Source organism: Pan paniscus, chromosome 4 (assembly GCF_029289425.2).
Source record: "Pan paniscus chromosome 4, NHGRI_mPanPan1-v2.0_pri, whole genome shotgun sequence".
Classification (NCBI taxonomy): domain Eukaryota; kingdom Metazoa; phylum Chordata; class Mammalia; order Primates; family Hominidae; genus Pan; species Pan paniscus.
The window spans coordinates 46,995,922-47,015,446 of NC_073253.2; the positions used below are offsets into that span (position 1 = coordinate 46,995,922).

General features: G+C 38.5%; 1 protein-coding gene across 11 annotated transcripts in view; it reads right to left on the bottom strand.

Annotated features, from left to right (window-relative positions):
* MAST4 (microtubule associated serine/threonine kinase family member 4) overlaps positions 1-19,525 on the bottom strand; it is a 582,575-nt gene that overhangs the window by 248,818 nt on the left and 314,232 nt on the right. For 6 of the 11 annotated variants that reach the window (XM_055112337.2, XM_034960011.3, XM_055112339.2 and 3 more), the window contains one exon: positions 4,488-4,523. The exons of the other annotated variants lie outside the window; for them this stretch is intronic. In XM_055112337.2, the coding sequence (XP_054968312.1) occupies positions 4,488-4,523 (36 nt within the window). The remainder of the gene's footprint in view (positions 1-4,487; positions 4,524-19,525) is intronic. 11 annotated transcript variants of the gene reach the window in all.

Genomic DNA, 19,525 nt, shown 5'->3' on the forward strand with positions numbered 1-19,525 from the left:
CCATACCGGCTAATTTTTTGTATTTTTTTTTAGTAGAGATGAGGTTTCACCATGTTGGCCAGGCTGGTCTCGAATTCCTAGCTCAAGTGATCTGCCTGACTCGGCCTTCCAAAGTGCTGGGATTTCAGGTGTGAGCCACCATGCCTGGCCGCAGTTTTAATCTTTAGTTGTACTATTTTTTCACCTTTTACAATGTCACATAAGGGTTTTATTTCAGTTTGATATAAATTAAGAATGCCTCTGAACGAAGGTGGGCTGCAGTTTACCTCACCTCATTAGGTCCAGGAGCGATGTCCCCAGCCTTTATGGAGTACCGCTTTGAACATGAGGCCTGAAATATTTTTGGAGGTATATTATTGTTTTCTAGTCAGCACAGAATACTCATTTGCTTAGTATCCTTATGTCAGACTTAGGGGCTCTAACATAACCTTAGTTGATTCATTTAAATCAACATACATGATTTTTTTTTTACCCAATGTTGCAGTTTTAGGGCAACCCCCCTGCCACCCGACCTTATTCTTTAAGTCATGTGAACATTACTTTATTATTCTAGTGCATCCCAACTTATCACTTTGTACCCTCTAATCATAAGTGGCTTTTTGGGCATCTTGGTCCACTGCAGCCGCTGTGATTTTTCTGGCTTTGGGAATAATAAACTCCACAGTCACAGCACTGTCTGGGCACTCCAATCCTCATTCCAACCCCCAGGCTTTCTGGTTGTTTATGTTTATTTGTTTCACAAAAACAGAAAAGTTCTCTATTCTAATGACTTTATCTTCCAGAGTCATTAGAAATTAGGCAGCCCTGGAACAAATTCAAGGGTTAAATATAAGTATTATAAAAGAAACATTTTCATGCCTGTAATCCCAGCACTTGGGGAGGCTGAGGCGGGCGGATCCCTTGAGGTAGGGAGTTCGAGGCCAGCCTGACCAACATGGAGAAACCCTGTCTCTACTAAAAACACAAAAATTAGCCAGGCATGGTGGCGCATGCCTGTAATCCCAGCTACTCGGGAGGCTGAGGCAAGAGAATCGCTTGAACCTGGAAGGCGGAGGTTGTGGTGAGCTGAGATCGCACATTCAATGTTTCAGTGTAGGTATTATAAGAGAAACATATTAACAACACTTAAATGCAAGTATTATAAAAGAAACAAGTGTTAATCTTATGATACCTGTTATTTATTGATTTTTAACAATGTGGAATTTACACAGATACACATAATTATATTTAAAATATACTCTAATTTTTTTATATTTATCTTTATCAACTCTGTCAATTTTGATAATGATTCAAACGAGAGTAGGGAAACACAATTTGAGTTGATCAAAATGCAGCTTATTTGAAAATACTGGAAACACAATATGCCTTTTATTTAGCATAGTTTGTATCATTTGTCACCTCTGAATATATCATGATTGACTCTTGGCTTTTGAGAGGTTCAACTTGTTAAAATGGCTTATAATTACTTTCCTCTTTGCTACTTAAATTTTCACTACTAGCCAGCAGAAGTCACCTCAATTTGGTTCATCTGCTCAACTTCCACACATCATTAAAAGCATCCTTGTTCATTAGAAAGAGAGAGAGAGAGAGAAAGAAGGAAGGAAGGAAGGAAGGAAGGAAGGAGAGAGAAAAATAGAGAAAGAGAGAGAAAGAGTTCCAAAAAAAGAAAATGTTCCAACAAAATTCTGCCTATTTCAATCATGACATCCAGTTATGTTCCAAAAACAGTCCTGGTGACCTTTAGTGGAGAATAATATTAGAGACCAAAATCAGGGTAAATAAAGTGCCTATTAGTTTTTTATATGAGTACTAGAGAAGGTAACTGTTTATCACCTTTTTCTCTCTTTTTTTTTTTTTTTTTCCTGTGATGGAGTCTTGCTCTGTTGCCCAGGCTGGAGTGCAGTGACGATCTCGGCTCACTGCAACCTCTGCCTCGTGGGTTCAGGCGATTCTCCTGCCTCAGCCTCCCAAGTAGCTGAGATTACAGGCGCGTGCCACCATGCCTGGCTAGTTTTTTGTATTTTTAGTAGAGATGGGGTTCAACATGTTGGCCAGGCTGGTCACAAATTCCTGACCTTAAGTGATCTGCCCACCTTGGCCTCCCAAAGTTCTGGGATTACAGGTGTGAGCCACCATGCCCGGCCTGTTAATTACCTTCTTTAGAATGAGATGGAAAATTGTTTTGATTTAGTAAAGATGCTAAGTTCATATGGAAGGTTTCAGTTTAACTCTAAGTTGACTGTCCTTTTTTGGTCTTAATGCAAGTAACTTAATTTCCCCTTCTTTTCTAATTATCATCTTTAATATTCATATACATGCAAGAAAGTGCCATATCAATTTATGTGAATTATACTACTATTAAAATTAGAAGGAATCTCAAATTTGTGTGTGTGTGTGTGTGTGTGTGTGTGTTGAGAGTCTCGCTCTGTCACCCAGGCTGGAGTGCAGTGGTGTGATCTTGGCTCACTGCAACCTCCGCCTCCCAGATTTAAGTAATTCTCCCATCTCAGCCTCCCAAGTAGCTGGGATTACAGGCACGTGCCACCATGCCCGGCTAATTTTTGTATTTTTAATAGAGACAGGGTTTCGCCATGTTGGCCAAGCTAGTCACGAACAAAATCTCAACTTTTAAAACAATTTTATCTAAGTATATCATTAATATATATACCATTCATTATATATATACCATTCAATAATATATACCAATCATTTCACCGTTTTATTTTTGGCTACAGAATAAACTAATAATTTTTTCTACTTAATCAAGTAAACATAGGTAGAACCTACATGAGGATGTCCTTCTACTTCCATAAGTAAAATAGAGACCTCACATTTGTTTGTCTTTATTTGTAAGCTAAAATTACCATTATTTTTATCCCAGTTTTAGTATTTAGCTCCACTATTTCAGATGCCTTTAGAAAAACACAACGTATTTATTACTTTAGTATTATACCAGCAAATGAATTCCAAAAAGCAATTAAGAATGTCAGTAAAAACAATTAAGTTAATATCAATATACAGTATAAATTAAAAGTTAAGAATGGCCAAAAGCATATCAAATAGTCGAAAACTTTATCCAGCTTCAAGTGTGACAATTTCTAAAGTCCACATAATATTCAACATTAAGCTTAAAAAGAATTAAGTCACAAAAGATTCCAAAGTACATGGTGTATTGTGCATTTCAGTTATAGTTCTTTGTTCACATCATATTTACAAATCTCTCAACCAATCCAGATATGGGTATACTTCATAATTTGGTACATAAACAGACATGCAAACTAAAAACTTACATTCATTGAAAACTTCAACCCCTTAAGCTTTAATGCAATAATATAATTATTGGATAATTAAAAACTCATGGCTATATCCCAATATTTGCATCTTGGCATAATTGTACAATTATCACAGAGATAAAGTAAATCACTTTTAAAGAATTAAAACTGACAGAAGTAGTAACCTTTAGTTTCTCAGTAAATATTTTTCCAATTAGTGGCATCAGGTAAAGAGATCTCCACACTGAGAAATATTAAATTTTTGGTTCTACGTATTAAGTAGTGTTATATTACCTTTCATTTTAAAAGCATTTACGATAAAACGCCTTCAATTTTAATTTAACCAGAACAATGTGGAAAAATAACTGGCTAAAAAAAGTCATGAAAGTATGAAAGGAGAGTGAAGGAGGACTTACCAGAAATTATAAGTCACTAGAAAAGCCAGTGTATTCAAAACAGAATGGTGTTGGCACAGAAACAGACAGATAGGAGCAGAATAGAGAGTCCAGAAATAGTTCCAAATATATATGGCATCTTTATATGTGACAAGGACAACATTTCAATCCCATGAAAAATAAATTTTCTTGTATTAACTAGGACTTAAGTAACTGGTCATCCATCTAGGGAAAAAAAAAAAAAAAAGAAAGAGAATCCTACCTCATCTCGTGTACAAAATTTTAAGTTGAAGATTGAATGTTTTTTTAAAAATGGTGAGAAAATTTAAGAGAATATCTGCATGACCTTGGGGTGGACAATACCACTCTGAGCAAAACAAATAATTCAGAAGCAATAAAGAAAAAGACATATTTGATTAAATAATAATTAACAATTTCATTTGGCAAAAGACATCATAAACAGATAAAAACTGCAAAGACATTTGCACACATACAACAGATTAATACTTTCACGTAAGAGTTTGTAGAAACTGAAAAAGAAAAACACTACTAAATGGAAAAATGGGCAGTGAAAATGAGCATGAAATGAAGAAAAGAGAAATGTAAATGAACAGTAAACATATGAAAATATACTCAACATCAGTGGTAGTGAAGGAAATGCAATTTAAAGTAATGACCAGGCGTAGTAAGATTGGAAAGAATTAAGGGCAGTGACATCCAGTGCTGGTGAGAATGTAGGAAACGGGCATTCTTATGGGTGAAGGTGATTTTCTATTCTTTTGGGTAAAGTGATAGCTATTAAAATTAGAAATACACATACCGTTTGACCAAGCAATTCCACTTCTGGGAATCTATCCTATAGGAGAAAAAAGGACCAGTACGTAAGGATATAGGTAAAAAAATTGTTTATTGCAGCATTGTTTGTTGTGGGGAGGGGAGAAAGGGAGTACTGAAAACAACAAGAATGTCAGTTAATAGGAAAATGGTTAAATAAAATGTGGTATATCTATAATGTAGAACATAATATAATTATTAAAATAAATGGGATAAATTTGTATCTACTGACTTGGGAGACTGATAAAGTGACAAAAGAAAATTGAAGAGTGGGTGCTTAACATCTTGTTTAAGACAGGTAGTAGCAACAACTGCAACGAATCAATGTAAGCAAATGTACCTGCACCTGTATGCATATGAAGTGAAGAATGGAAGAATACACACCAGTCTAACAATGACTACCTAAGGTTGTGGATAGAGACAGGGATTGGAAGGGATGGAGATCATTTACCTCCTCTTTGTATAACTTTGTGCTGTTTCACTAGTTACTATGAGCACAATAGTAATTTCATAATTTTCAAAACTATGTTATTAACTTTTATAAATGGTAGTACAGTAGTATTTCTATACATTCATCTTCAGTAAAACAGTAGCAAATGAACAAACATTCTTTGCCTATGCCAGTCTTATCATTGTGTTCATTTGGGGCTACTTGCTTAATATCCATTCCATCTCTCTTTCCCCCCTGTGTATCAGCCATGTAGTTTGGGTGGAACTGACTACACTCCATTTCCAAGGACTCCTGAATGTTCTAAACCATTGTTCTCCACCAGAAATACAATTCAGAGCCACTTATACAATTTAAAATTTTCTAGTAGTCACATTAAAATTATTTTTAAAGAAACAGGTTAACATAATTTTCATAACATTTAACCCAATATACCCACAAATACTATCATTTCAGCATGCTATTAACATAAGAATTACTAATGAGATATTTCCATTCTTTTTCTGGATCTGTTTGGACTAGCCGCATTGCAAGAGCTTGAGAGCCACATGTGGCTAGTGGCTGCTGCACTGGACAACGCAGGTCTAAGCTAATGATGGTAATGCTAGAAACACTCCCATGTTCAGGATTAAACACATAATTTAAAATGGTCCAATCGAAGAGAAACCCATAATGGTAGGAGAAGAGAATTTCTTCTTCTTCCATTAACTCTGGAAACCGCAGGCAGACACTGAGGGGTGAGCCAGGAAGGAAGCCTGCAGCCAGTGCAGGAGGACCTGTGTCCCTGAGACAGCAGTGAGCCTCAGGATTAGCCCCCCAGTGCAGAAGGACCTGTGTCCCCAAGACAGCACTGACCCTCGGGACCAGCGCCCGCGTGCAGCCTCAACTGTTTAGTTACACAGCTGGCAATTTTTTCCTCCAATCACTTTGAGTTAGGTTTTCTATTACTTGTATTGAAAAGTACATTAATTGACAAACTCATCTATGGACAATGCCATGTCCAAAGAGAATAATTTTCTTAAGTACACTAGTTCAAATGCTAAAATTTTCTTCCAATTACTTTTAGTCAAGCTATTCTTTTGTTAAACTAGCTTTATTTGATAACCCTTTTAGAAATCTTCTGAAAATATCCCCAAAGAGGAGTCCCACAGACTAATTTCTTATCATCCAGGGAAACATGCCACAGTCACTATACAAGAGAGCAAATATTTCTCCTCAGAAGAAAACATGAAATCTCACAGCAAACAATCAGCTCTCATTCCACTTGATTTTTTTTTTTTTTTTTTTTTTTTTTTTGAGACAGAGTCTCACTCTGAAGCCCAGGCTGGAATGCAGTGGCACGATCTCAGCTCACTGCTACCTCCACCTCCTGGGTTCAAATGATTCTCCCGCATCAGCCTCCTAAATAGCTGGGATTACAAGTGTGCGCCACCCCATGCCCGGCTAATTTTTGTATTTTTAGGTGAGACAGGGTCTCACCATGTTGACCAGGCTGGTCTCCAACTCCTGAACTCAAGTGATCCACCCGCCTCTGCCTCCCAAAGTGCTGGGATTACAGGCATAAGCCACCTCGCCGGGCCTCTACCTTCTTTTCTGACTCTCGTTCTCTAGATCAGAGTTTCTCATCCTCAGCACTACTGATATTTTGGGCAGATAATTCTTTGGGGTTGTCTTGTTCACTGTAGGTGTTTAGCAGTATCCCTGACCTCTCTCCACTAGAAGACAGTGAGAGAAACCCTGGTCCCCAAATAGTTGTGACAACCAAAAAGGTCTCTAGATACTGTCAAATGTCATCTTTGGGGGTAAAATCACCCCCAGTTGAGACCCACTGTCCTAGATAAGCGATCAGTTCAAGTGTATAACTGACCTTCATTGTTGTATCAGACTCAGGCAATGTAGCAATCATTAAAGCATGATGTAACCCTCTGAGTCCCCTGCATCACAACATTTTGGACCCGTGGTTCTCTCCCCAGCCACTGAACCTCCTCTGGTCACACTCTTCCTCTTCTATCCCCTCTCTATGCTAAGCGTGAGCTCTCCATTATAGTTCTTTCTAGAAGAAATGTGGCTAGTTCCTTCTGACTTCAGCTTCAAATCATTACTTGAGCTACTCCCTGAACCACCCACCCAACTACGTCCCTTGCACTTCTCTGAGGGGCTTTTTGGACAAAGTATTTGCTCATTTATGATCACTCATTCCTCAACTCAATCTCCCCAGCCTGGTCCTTCTTCTCTATCAGCACACCCTGGGGGCCATTCCATCCCATCTTTCCACACTTTATCAGCTTACACATTGTCCTCTTTAATCCATCTCTTAGACTAGAATTTCAGTATAAGTACTGGTCAACTTTTCATAGCTTCTCAGATTGATCTATGGATTCAATATGATTTCAATAAAAATATCAACAGGCTTTTTTTTTGTAGAAGCTGACAAACTGATCCTACAATTAAGGCAACTAGAACAGCCAAAACAACTTTGAAAAAAGATGAACAAAGTTGGAATACTAATGCTTCTGAGATCAAGACTTATTATAAAGCTATAATAATCAAGACAGTAGATTGATGTAAAGACAAATCAATGAAATAGAAAGTCTGTAAATGGAAATACAAATACACAGACAACTAATTTTTGACAAAAGTTCAAAGCATTTCAGAGGAGAAAAAAATAGCCTGTTCAACAAATGGTGCGGGAACGATTAGAGACGTGTATGCAGAAATGAACTTCAATCCATATCTCACCCTCCATGTATAAAAATCAACTAACATTAATCATAGACCTAAATGTACAATCTAAAACTACAAAACTTCTGGAAGAAAACATAGGAGAAAACCTTTGTGACTTTGGATTAGGGAAAGACGGCTTAGCTCCAATACCAAAAGCATTTAAAGAATGAATTAATAAAGCTTTTGCTCTTCAATAGATGCTATAAAGAGAATAAAAACACAAGCCACAGGCTGGGAGAAAACATTTACAGATCACATATATCAGGTTTATTTATAATGGTCAAAAGCTATAAACAACCCAAATGTCCAGTGGCAAGAGACTAATGAAACTGACACAGTCATTCAATAGGATATTACTTAGCAAAAAAACTCTAATAAATGATTGACATATGCTATGACATGGACGAATCTCAAAATAATTATGCTGAGTGAGAAGCCAGGCCTAAAAGAAGGGTGCATACAATATTACTCTAGTTATGTAAAGTTTTTTAAAAATGTAAACTAATTTTTAGGGATGGAAAGCATTGGTAGTTGTCTGGTTGGGGATGTGGGGGTGGGGGAGCAATGACAAAGGGGCAGGAGAAAACTTCTGGGGGAGATGGGTATTTTATTATCTCAACTGTGCTGGTGGTTTCACGAGCGTATACACATATCAACTTATGAAATTGTGCACTTTAAATTATGTACAGTTTATTGTATGCCAATTATGTCTCAATAATACTTTTTTAAGAGAGAAATGCAGTGCTAGCTATTGGGGAAACCTCACTACTATACCATGTAGGAACAGCTGAAACTGGTTCATGCTACTTGGGAATCCATGAAAGGAAGCAGTTTTAGAGGTTTTGTTTTGTGGTTTTAAATTCCTCTGTGGGTTAACACAAACAGAATTCACAATTCTTGGTTACATGAACATAATACAGCCTAGATGATATTAAATAGTAGATGTGGTGTGTGTTGGGAGGGAAAGACTTAGACCCTTATGAAAACCAATTTGAAGTCTCTTTGTTTTAATTCTCCTTTTAAGTGCCTCCCAAGACAATCACCACCATCATCTTAAAGGTATGTCCAACCAACATCTTTCAGCAAAACAAAAAAAGAGAAAAAAAATAGAATAAACCTAAGTGGCCTGAATTCTCAAAGATAATAAGTAATATGCTTTTAACCAGGTGTTTGATGGCATTTCTCCCCATGATTCTATCAAATTCAACTACATCTATATACATATTGGTAGTACCTTAGAAATCCACCTTAAAAAGCCACCACTATTCCTCTAAGACATGAAAACTGTGTACTGATCTATTAATTTCATTCCAGTGTATGATGTCAAGTGCATTTTAAAAATATACTTCATTGCTTCCAAGTGCTTCTTTAATCCACAAGGACCGGTTTTAGCATTTAAGCTAATTTATTCTAGACATAAAAAAAACCTTCTGCTTATTCTTGCAGATAATTGATTCTTGATTTGTTAAGATACTAAACACTATGGTTTATATGCTTAAATACAAACCCCCTGGTAAACCCACTCATGTGCCCCATGCAAAGCAAACTTGAATGTTTATTGCCTAGGGAGAGAGGCCAAAAGGAGCTGAGAAAAGGAGCAAAACTCTCCCTCACTTTGTCCTGCTGCTAGTCCAGTGGGAAGGTCCCACTCTCCCTGCAATTAACATTACCACTTGTTCCACAGCAGCCACATATGGAAGGCACACAGTACCAATTTCTCAAATCAAATGCCCTGCTCAATTTCCTAAAAATAAAATAAATCTAGAAGATACTCTCTGCCTCAAAGCTGACCCCTCTAAGTAAAAGCATATACCACCACCCCCAATAACAATAAAAGACTGCATTGGAAAATCAGGGTTTAGGAAGAGTTAGGCACTCGACGCTAATGTTACCAAAAGGTTAATCCCACTGATCTCTATGACACACCAAAAGTTAAAAATCATTTTTTCTGCACTATAAAGAGCACAAAGCATAAGCTAAATTAGCATTTTCTGATAAAGGACATCTTCACATAAACATCTACGAAATATGTAAATATTTCTTGAAAGATTATATTTCTATAATACACGTTTAAATTCATTCACTTATTTATTTTTTAGAGACAGGGTACCACTCTGTTGCCCAGGCTAAAGTGCAGTGGTATGATCACAGCTCAGTTACCTCAAACTCCTGGGTTCAAGCAATCCTCCAGCCTCAGCCTCCCTAGTAGCTAGGACTATAGATACATGCCACCATGCCTAGCTAATTTTTTGGGGGGGGGTTGTTGTTGTTTGTTTGTTTGTTTGTAGAGACAGGGTCTCGTTATTTTGCCCAGGCTGGTTTCCAACTCCAGACCTCAAGCAATCCCCCTGTCTTGGCCTCTCCAAGTGCTGGCATTATAGGAGTAAGCCACTGCATCCAGCCTGAACTTATTATTAGAATTTGCAATCTAAAAAAAGTTTTAAATATGTCTGTCTATGCTAGGTCAGGTTCCTGCCACCATTTGCATGTGATTCCACATGCAAATTAAACATATAGACTGTAGTCAGTAAAACTTTTTCCTCTCATGCAAATGTGTTCACAGAACTATCTGCAGAGAATTTCCTTACGGTGCTGGTCAAAAGTTATGTGAGTGATGCACGGGATGAAGCAGAGCTCACACGGCCACAGGGAGGAAGTATTCAGTTACTGGCATTTCCATGGGTTTGTCTCATGTTCCTGTACTTAAGCATGGGAAAGCCCTCAACATCATCCCAGAAGAGGTGACATCATAAAACAACTTATTAAAAGAAAACATGGGCTGGGTGCAGTGGCTCACGCCTGTAATCCCAACACTTTGGGAGGCCAATGTGGGTGGATCACGAAGTCAAGAGATTGAGACCATCCTGGCCAACATGGTGAAACCCTGTCTCTACTAAAAATACAAACATTAGCTGGGCATGGTGGCATGCGCCTGTAGTCCCAGCTACTTGGGAGGCTGAGGCAGGAGAATCGCCTGAAGGGAGGTGGAGATTGCAGTGAGCCGAGATTGCACCACTGCACTCCAGCCTGGTGACAGAGTGAGATTTCATCTCAAAAAACAACAACAACAACAACAACAACAAAGAAAAAAACAAACAAACCACATGTGTATTCAGATGGGAAAAAAATGGCCCACCAAAATACTCAGAGGTTGAGGTCCCTAACTCAGAAAAGTAGAGAAAGAAACCTTGAAAACCATTTGGTGTGGTATTTTCCTGTAGTTACTTAGGTCTGATAGTCTATGGCCACATGGAGTAAAAGAAGAATTTAAATCTCAGGAGTCAAAATGGCAGAGGAGATGGCACAGATTCCAAGAAACACCAGGACACAAGAGAAGTCCTACCTCTCCACAGTTCCCTGTTAGAGCTACCAGGGCCCAACTTGCTACCACACAACCCGGGTAAAGAGAGAACAACACAGAATTCAGCTGCTCTGCTCACATGGGTAATTGGATAATGAATATATTTGGGGACTGCCAGTTACTGCAGCTGGGACCATTACACCACACCAGTGTGGCTGTCACTATTCTCTTTAGTCTGAGGTAAACTCAGCATCCTGGTAGTGCTGGGTGTGTGGCTGCAGGTTTCCCCTTCAGCTACTGTTAAGGGTATGATTTTAAGGCAAGTTTGAGGCTTTGCTTTCCAAAATATTCAAAGAAACTATGACATACATGGTGAAGTCAAGCAAACTCTGTGAGGTCTACCCTTTATTGGGTCCATACTGTGGGTGTTGATGCTCACATTTCTTTATAAAACAAAACATACGTGTATTAGTCTGTTCTCATGCTGCTAATAAAGACATACCCAAGACTGGGTAATTTATAAAGGAAAGAAGTTCAATAGACTTATAGGTCCACATGGCTCGAGAGTCCCAACAATCACGGCAAAAGGTGAAGGAGGAGCAAGTCATGTCTTACATGGTGGCAGGCAAGAGAGCTTGTGCAGAAGAACTCCCATTTATAAAACCATTAGATCTTGTGAGACTTATTCACCACCATGAGAATGGTGTGGGGGAAGCTATCTTCATCATTCAATTATCTCCACCTGGCCCTACCTTTGACATGTGGGGATTTTTACAATTCAAGATGAGATTTGGGTGGAGACATAGCCAAACGATATCAGTACCCACTCCCTTGTTGATATCTATGTTTCTAACCCAAGCATGTTGACCTCAAAAGGGAAAGGCTGCTTGCCAGTCCCTGGGAGTTAGGAACCCTAAATTTTGGTCATGGTTTGCAATCAACATATATACTCCCTGAGCACAAGCAAGCCTCAAATTCTCTGAGTCATTGGTTCCTTGTTTACTAAATAAAGATATTTTCAGTCAGACTTGTCTTAAGGCTTCTTCTAGCTCTGAAATTCTATGATTAAAATTTTCCATATAGACCACTATAATACACCATATTATTCTATCAACATCTGTCAGTCCCAAAACACAATTTCAAGGAGTGTCCTGATTACCCTGCTGAGAAGAGATGGCTTAAATCTGATAAAGGGGCCACTGAGGACAGGGAGTGAGTTCCTTCATGGCCTAATAATACTGAGCCAGAACACATGTGTCATCTGTCTCCACAGCAATGTAGAGAGCTCGTGTCCTTAGGGTTACCAACGCAGGGTACAAGTGAAAGATCTATCCAAGGACATGGGGTCAACTGCCCCTTTCTCACCTCTTCATGGAAATGGAACAGCCCCTGAGAAAATGCTACTCCAATGATCTGGCTTTAAGGGGACTTGCCCAGCCTACTTTGTGGTCTTTTGCCTAACTCAACAGGACAAAAATAAATGATCTGGGGGGAGAGAAAGAAGGGCATAATTCCCAATATATTTTATTTATTTAAGAAAACATACAGCACTTATTGTATGCCAGGTACTGTCATAAACACTTTACAAATATTAATTTAATCCTCTAAACAATTTGAGGACACAATAATATTCTCATTCTACTTTAGGAAACTAAGGCACATAGAGGTTAAGGTCATGCAGCTGGCTAAATGGCAGAGACAGGATTCAAACCTAGGCAGTGTGACTTCTGAGTCCAAGCTCCAAAATGCTACTCAGTGATTGATTGCCTATTGATTAACAGATGTGAGAAGGTGGCTTTTAGTGAGACAGCACAGACATCTGCCTCTCTCAGTCGGTCACTCTAAATAAGCATTGCTGAAAAGGACTGCTCACTAAAAAACTTTTCCCCAATCCTACTTGATTCTGATTTGCTAAAAAGTTATTCCAGTAAATATGAAATAGGGAACTTCTGCCCCTGCTTTTAGCTATGCAAAAGCACACTTCACCACTACACACCCCCCCCACCCCAAAACTCTAAGAACGTTAATTCTCAACTGGGAATGGCATTTTAGATTCACCTTGAAAAGTAGTTAAAAGTACTCAAGCCTCTACCTTACCCTGCCCTCAATACACACTAGATTCTGATTTGCATTCCCAAGGGTGTTTCGCAATGCACACAGATTTTTATAAACCTCCCCACAGGTAACCTAACCCTCTCCCCTGAGACAAAACTAAGGTCTTCATATAATTTTCAAAGGTAAGAAGATCAATCCTACATTGTTTCTATATCCTAAATCTCTTCCCTACCCACTTCACAGAAGACAAATGCATGTGTGATAAGCAAAGCTGCAAATATATGCCAAATACCAAACCGGCTATTCGATGAATACATAAATGCAATTGACATTCTTCCACAGTCTGAAATCCTCTCTTTACTCTCAGGATAGATTACACTATTCTCTTTTTATATAAACATGCCACTTTAAATGCTAATTCAGATGCGACACTCGATTTTTTTCTTTGTTTTGTTTTTGGGTTTCTAACATTCAAAATGACACTGGACTTCCATGTGGCTTTGATAATAGATATTTTGAATTTTTGCTTCAATATTTGTGGGGATGGGAGGACAGAAAATGCTAAGAAGAAAACTAAATTTATTTTAAAATTTATTCAAATATGGTTTACACATCCTTTATTTTGTTTGAATTAAACTCTTTCCCTCTCTTTCAGGAAACATTGCCTTTACTTTGCTGAAAGTCTCACAAATGTAATTCAAGTAAGTTGAAAACCAAGGTGATTCCCTTTCCTTGCCTTCTAGAAATAATCTCATTTTACCCAAACTACTTTTCTAGACAGGCAGTCAAGGCAGTATTTTCTGATATATAACAGGCCTGAACGTAAGTCTTCTTTTTAAAAAATACACACACACACACACACACACACACACACACACACACGCATCAACCTATGCCCATTCCATTATATAGAAGCTCACTTCCTATCTTGCGTCAAAATCAGAAATTCCAATTTTAGAAATACCCTAATCCAATACACACAATTCAATATGATTGAGACAGGAGACAGCCAAGGGTCCCTGGCGAAATCCCACTTTCAAGCGTAAAACAGCCTGGAGGCTGAAATACCGAACTGCTGATCCTGGATGAAGCCCACCCTTTCCCGACTGATTCTTTCTGAGTAATGCCCACCTGCACCCTGGGAGGATGAGGTAAAGCCTCGGGAAGTTTGCACCCTTTGCAATGGGGAGAAGCCTGGCCTCTTCTGTTCCTGCGTGGTGACCTGGGATTCTATCTGTGAAGTGGGAAACCTCCTAGCAGGACTCTCTCTCTCTCTCTCTCTCTCTTGCTTTGCTGAGAGTTATTTTTCCTTTTCACCAAGTAAATTCCATTTTCCCAACCCTTCTATATGTCCACGAGCCTAATCTTTCCTGGTCGTGTGATAAAAGCCCAGTTTTAGCTGAACTAAGGAAAAAGCTCTCCAACAAATACATCTACTATAAGACAAACTCTACCTCAGAAGTCTAGCAGGCCCAGCTCCACCCAGAAGCTACCATCAAGTTCCCCTGCTTTGTAGTCCTAACTACTTTTTGACAATATTTTCTCCCTCTGTTGGTCACTCTCATCTTCCATCTCATCTCTGGACACCCTTTACTGTACCTAACCAAGAAAGGCAAAATTAGAAAGTGGTAAAACAAGTTCATTATTCTTTTCATACATTTATTAATGTAGTCATATGGTAAAATGGTTCTCAATACCTGCTCAACTTTCTGCTAGCCTTGTTTCTTGCCACTTCACCAGAAGCATCCCATTAATGAACTGTCTTCTGCTGTGCTAAATTTAGTTTGGGTGACAACCTGCCCTGACCAAAGGTACATACATTTCAGTGAGGTACCAAAGACATCTCCAAGATCCAGCAGAATGAATTTCTAATACTGGAATGTTTGACATGTGGTAGATGTGTTTAAGATGGAAATCCCCTTTGCGGTCAGAGGGGATTGACCCCCTAGCAGACCTGAAACTATCAAATGCCAGTAGATAACTAGCCCACTTATTCCAAGGCCAGCCCTAATAGACTCCAACCACTCTCAGAGGAATAATGAAAGGGTGAATGGAGAAAAATCATAAAAACATGTAAACCAAATATAAAATTCTAAGTCCCCCATCTGACTGAATGAATCCCCCTTTTTCAGCCAATGGCATTCCAAAGTAAACCTGAAAAACTAGTTCAGGCCATGATAAGAAGAGAGGGTTGGACATGCCTCATGATACCCTCCTTCCCTTTGGAATTCAGCACAACCGACCAGCTGACGTTAAAACAGAGATCTTAAGACTGACAAAACAGGCTCTTTGTAGCATAAGAGACCAAATTCCAATGTGACTCTAGTGTAGCATCACATGACAGATAGCAGGCCCTGAAAGAAATTCAAGTACTTTACCCCAAAATATATTTTTGACACATTTTTAAATGGCTCTGCAAATCTGTCTCTTGTGGAGAAAAATCTACATTCTGTAGAGAATCTCTTCCTTTTCCAGGACTTTTCCTGATTCAGGAGAGATTAAGAGTCTGATACCTTTTAAGGCCTGACAAGAGACATTTACCATCTATTCTACATAATAAGAACCCTAGTTTCCATAATCACTTATCTTAACCCAGACACTCCTTTCTACTAATTCCAGGTCTTAGATAATAACTCTTTCAACCAATTGCCAATATCAGAAAATCTTTGAATCCACCTATGATCTGTAAGCACCACCCACCCAGCTATCACACCTTTCCAGACCAAACCAATACATAATTTACATGTATAGATTGGTGTCTTATATTTCCTGAAAATGCATGATGCCAAGTGTAACCTGACCACCTTGGGCACATGTTCTCAGGACCTCTCAGGACCTCAGGCCTTGGTCGCTCATATTGAGCTAAGAATAAATCCCTTCAAATATTTTACAGAGTTTGACTCTTTCATTGACAAACTCTATAAAGAGGAATACTGTTACCAGCTGCTAGTATTGTTGCTAGATCAGTTAATTAAAATAAGCAAAACCTTTTAAATTGCCTCTGGGATAATTTGAATGCTCTCAGCAATCCCTCAGCATGCAGAGACATACTTTTCCAGGACTACTATACATACTGGGAGCTGTTTCTGCCTTGGGTTCCTGCTGCTGGATATTCCCTTTTTTTTTTTTTTTTGACAGAGTTTCACTCTGTTGCCCAGGCTGGCGTGGGCGCGATCTCGGCTCACTGCAACCTCCACCTTCTGGGTGGAAGTGATTCTCCTGCCTCAGCCTCCAGAGTAGCTGGAATTACAGGCATGCGCCTCCAAGCCTGGTTAATTTTTGTATTTTTCAGTAGACATGGGGTTTTACCATGTTGGCTAGGCTGGTCCTGAACTCCTGACCTCAGATGATCCACTTGCCTCGGCCTCCCAAAGTGCTAGGATTACAGGCGTGAGCCACTGTGCCCGGCCTTGGATATTCCTTTATGCCCGGCCTTGGATATTCCTTTAAAAGCGTGGACATAAAGATGGGAACAATAAGACACCGGGGTCTACTAGGTCTATTAGTGCAGGGAGGCAAGGGGGAAAGGGCTGGAAAACTACTGTTTGGGTACTATATTCACTCACTACCTGGGTGTCAGGATCATTTTTACCCCAAACCTTAGTGTCATGCAATATACTCCTGTAGCAAATCTACACATGTACTTCCTGAACCTAAAAGTTGAAATTATTTTTCAAAAGAGTTGGAAAATTTTTTTAAATAAAAATAAATTTAAAACAGCTGTCACAATCAAATATCATAAACCAATCCATCAATCAAGCAAGCAAGCAATCAAGCAGGTGTGGCCAGAGAACTTAAAGCTAAGAAACTGCCAAGTGTCAGTCACCACTTCTACTAAAATGAAGTGATAATTGCAGATAATTTTATAGATCCCGGACCTACAAGGCCATGAAACAATGCACCACGGCTTATAATTAAACAAGGTGGAGGAAAGGTCATTTTAAGTAGCAGGGAGAATCCATTTGCTAAGAATACATAGTACAGTTTCCTTCTTCTCTATACGGAGACATCTGAATACCACTTAAAAACAGGAGCTGGCCTGAGCCTATTTCCTGCTCCTCTCTCCAGGGTATAAACACCATCAAGGCACTCTAGGGAATTCCATGAAAAAAGAAGCCTCTCTGTCCTGGAGAGCTGTTTATTTAGGCAATTAACAAAACACAAAGGGGTCCTTTAAAAATAAATAGTGGCTGCCAGGGACACCTTGGTTTTGCTCCTAATCATCTTGGACTCACATCTTGGGCTTTTCCACTTTTTGCACCTTCCTTGCCTGAAAACAAACACTTCCCTGTGAATTTTTCCACTTAGAAATGTAATTTCAGGACTTACATTCAAAATATGGGTGAAAAAAGTACCACAACAATAATGGCACTTTAATAAATACGGACAGTACAAATTCGTTATTAGAAAAATCTAAATCAAACAACATGCAGAAGGTTGATGTGTTCCACACTGAACTGAAACCATGAAGGATCTGGCACCAGCCATCCAGCCATGGCATCACCACTTGTGCTCAGGGAGCAGGCACAGTGACAGAACCTAAGAGAACACGGCAGGTCCACTGCTTGGAGGCTCCCAATCTAGGAGGGGGAGACAGATTTGTACAGACTCCACAAATGTCTGCACTATGTAGTTATCATACTGGTCACCTTGCTGAACACAAAGCACAGGCATTCAGAGTCACAACTCTTTGATGGATAAAGTGGGATAAAAATCTAAAGCAACAAATCTAGTTCTGAAGCTAAGTGTAATAATATACCATCATAAATGCTATTATCTCATTTGCTTCATCCCCTGGCTTGAGGTAGTATATACTAAAGCATTTCAAGATTATCACAATTTATCATCATAATTTTTTCTATGATGTTCTGGCAAGAACCAATTGGTGTCTGCCACTGTAGATATTGCAGTTATTGTCAAATCATATTTATTTGGAGCAATCTTGAGACAAAATGAACCAAATACACACACACACACACACACACAGGTGTGAGAATGTTTACATCATTGTTATTCAAATTACTTAAAAATCTACATAAATACTTGGTTAAAGCAATTTGAATCCTACTTCAAAACAATCACTGAGTATTTTACATAAAATATTTCAAGAATACCAAAAATATAGTGGCTATAATATAAACACCCATATACACACTATCACATTAATGCTGTACATGAAACTCCTTGCAGAGGCCTCTCAAATCCAATGTCTTTCATTCTCTCCACTAGTAAGTGACCTTTATCATAAACTTGCTTTCCATGCATGTTTTATACCTTTACTGTAAATGCCTGTATTCAGAAACAACATATTGTTTTGCATTTTTTAAGTTTTATAATATAAATGCCATCTTGTACCTGGAATTTGCTTTTAGCACTTGCTTATCATTCTATTCTTGGCAATTATACCTGCTGATAAGTATACTCTGGTTTGGTTACTTTACCTGCTGTATAATATTTCATTATCTGACTATATCACGATTTTGACAGGTAGCTGGAAGGAGGGGGATAGGACAATGTGATAACTTTAGTTCCAAGGAGAATGAGGGGGAAAGTACAGAAGAATCTGCGGTCAGAAGAAGCCTTGGCAAATGGCTATTCGTTGAATGGAAAAAGAAGAGAAATAGCTAAAATCCAGCTGTCTAGGAAGCTGGAATGCCTCTGGAAAAGTGATCTGGAGTTACCTGACAATCTCATAACAGCATCTTGCCTAGAAAGCAGTTTCTCTCACTTCTCTTGTCTATTACCCAGTCACAATCATTGCTTCTGCACCTTTTAAAAATGTATATAAAACAAGAGAGTCTTCAAGTTAGTTCTCATTAAAATGATTGTAAATAATAAATTAGTGGGGATCTGAATTTCTTTTTCTAGACAGAATAGTTTGCTTTTTTATACTTTCAATTAATAACAAAAAAATTTCCTGTGGTCTTTCATTTCTGAAAGCTTTCAATTTAATATATGTTTTTACCATGATTCTGGATATAAAAGTTACCTTTAAGCTTAGTTAAAGCAATATTCAAAATTTTCAAAAAAATTTGGAAAACCCGTAAGTTTCAGAATGCTGAAAATGCAATTTTAAAGCTACTATCTTTCAAGACATACAATCTGAAGCAGCAGATATATCAAAATAGAGGGCTTTTCAGCCTTTATCAAGGTACACACTCTCTAACAAGTTGGATCACATTGCTGTATAACCAAAGACAATAAGAAATACATCACACTATGCGCAGTTGCTTACTGTTAATATGGAACAACAACAACAAAAAGACTGAAAAGAAGAGCAGAAGCAAACCGCAATCTTTCTGAGAGAAGACATAAAAAGATTTCAAAGCATTTATGCAGGAGGCATGTATGCAGTAAATAAACTAAGAGAGTGTTAACAGGTTTAATTATCAGGTACTATTATGTTGGCTAACTGATACTAATAAAGATACATTTGTGCCTTTCTTCATTAGATTTGTATAAAATCACTCTAGCATTTATTTTAAAAAGTATTTTC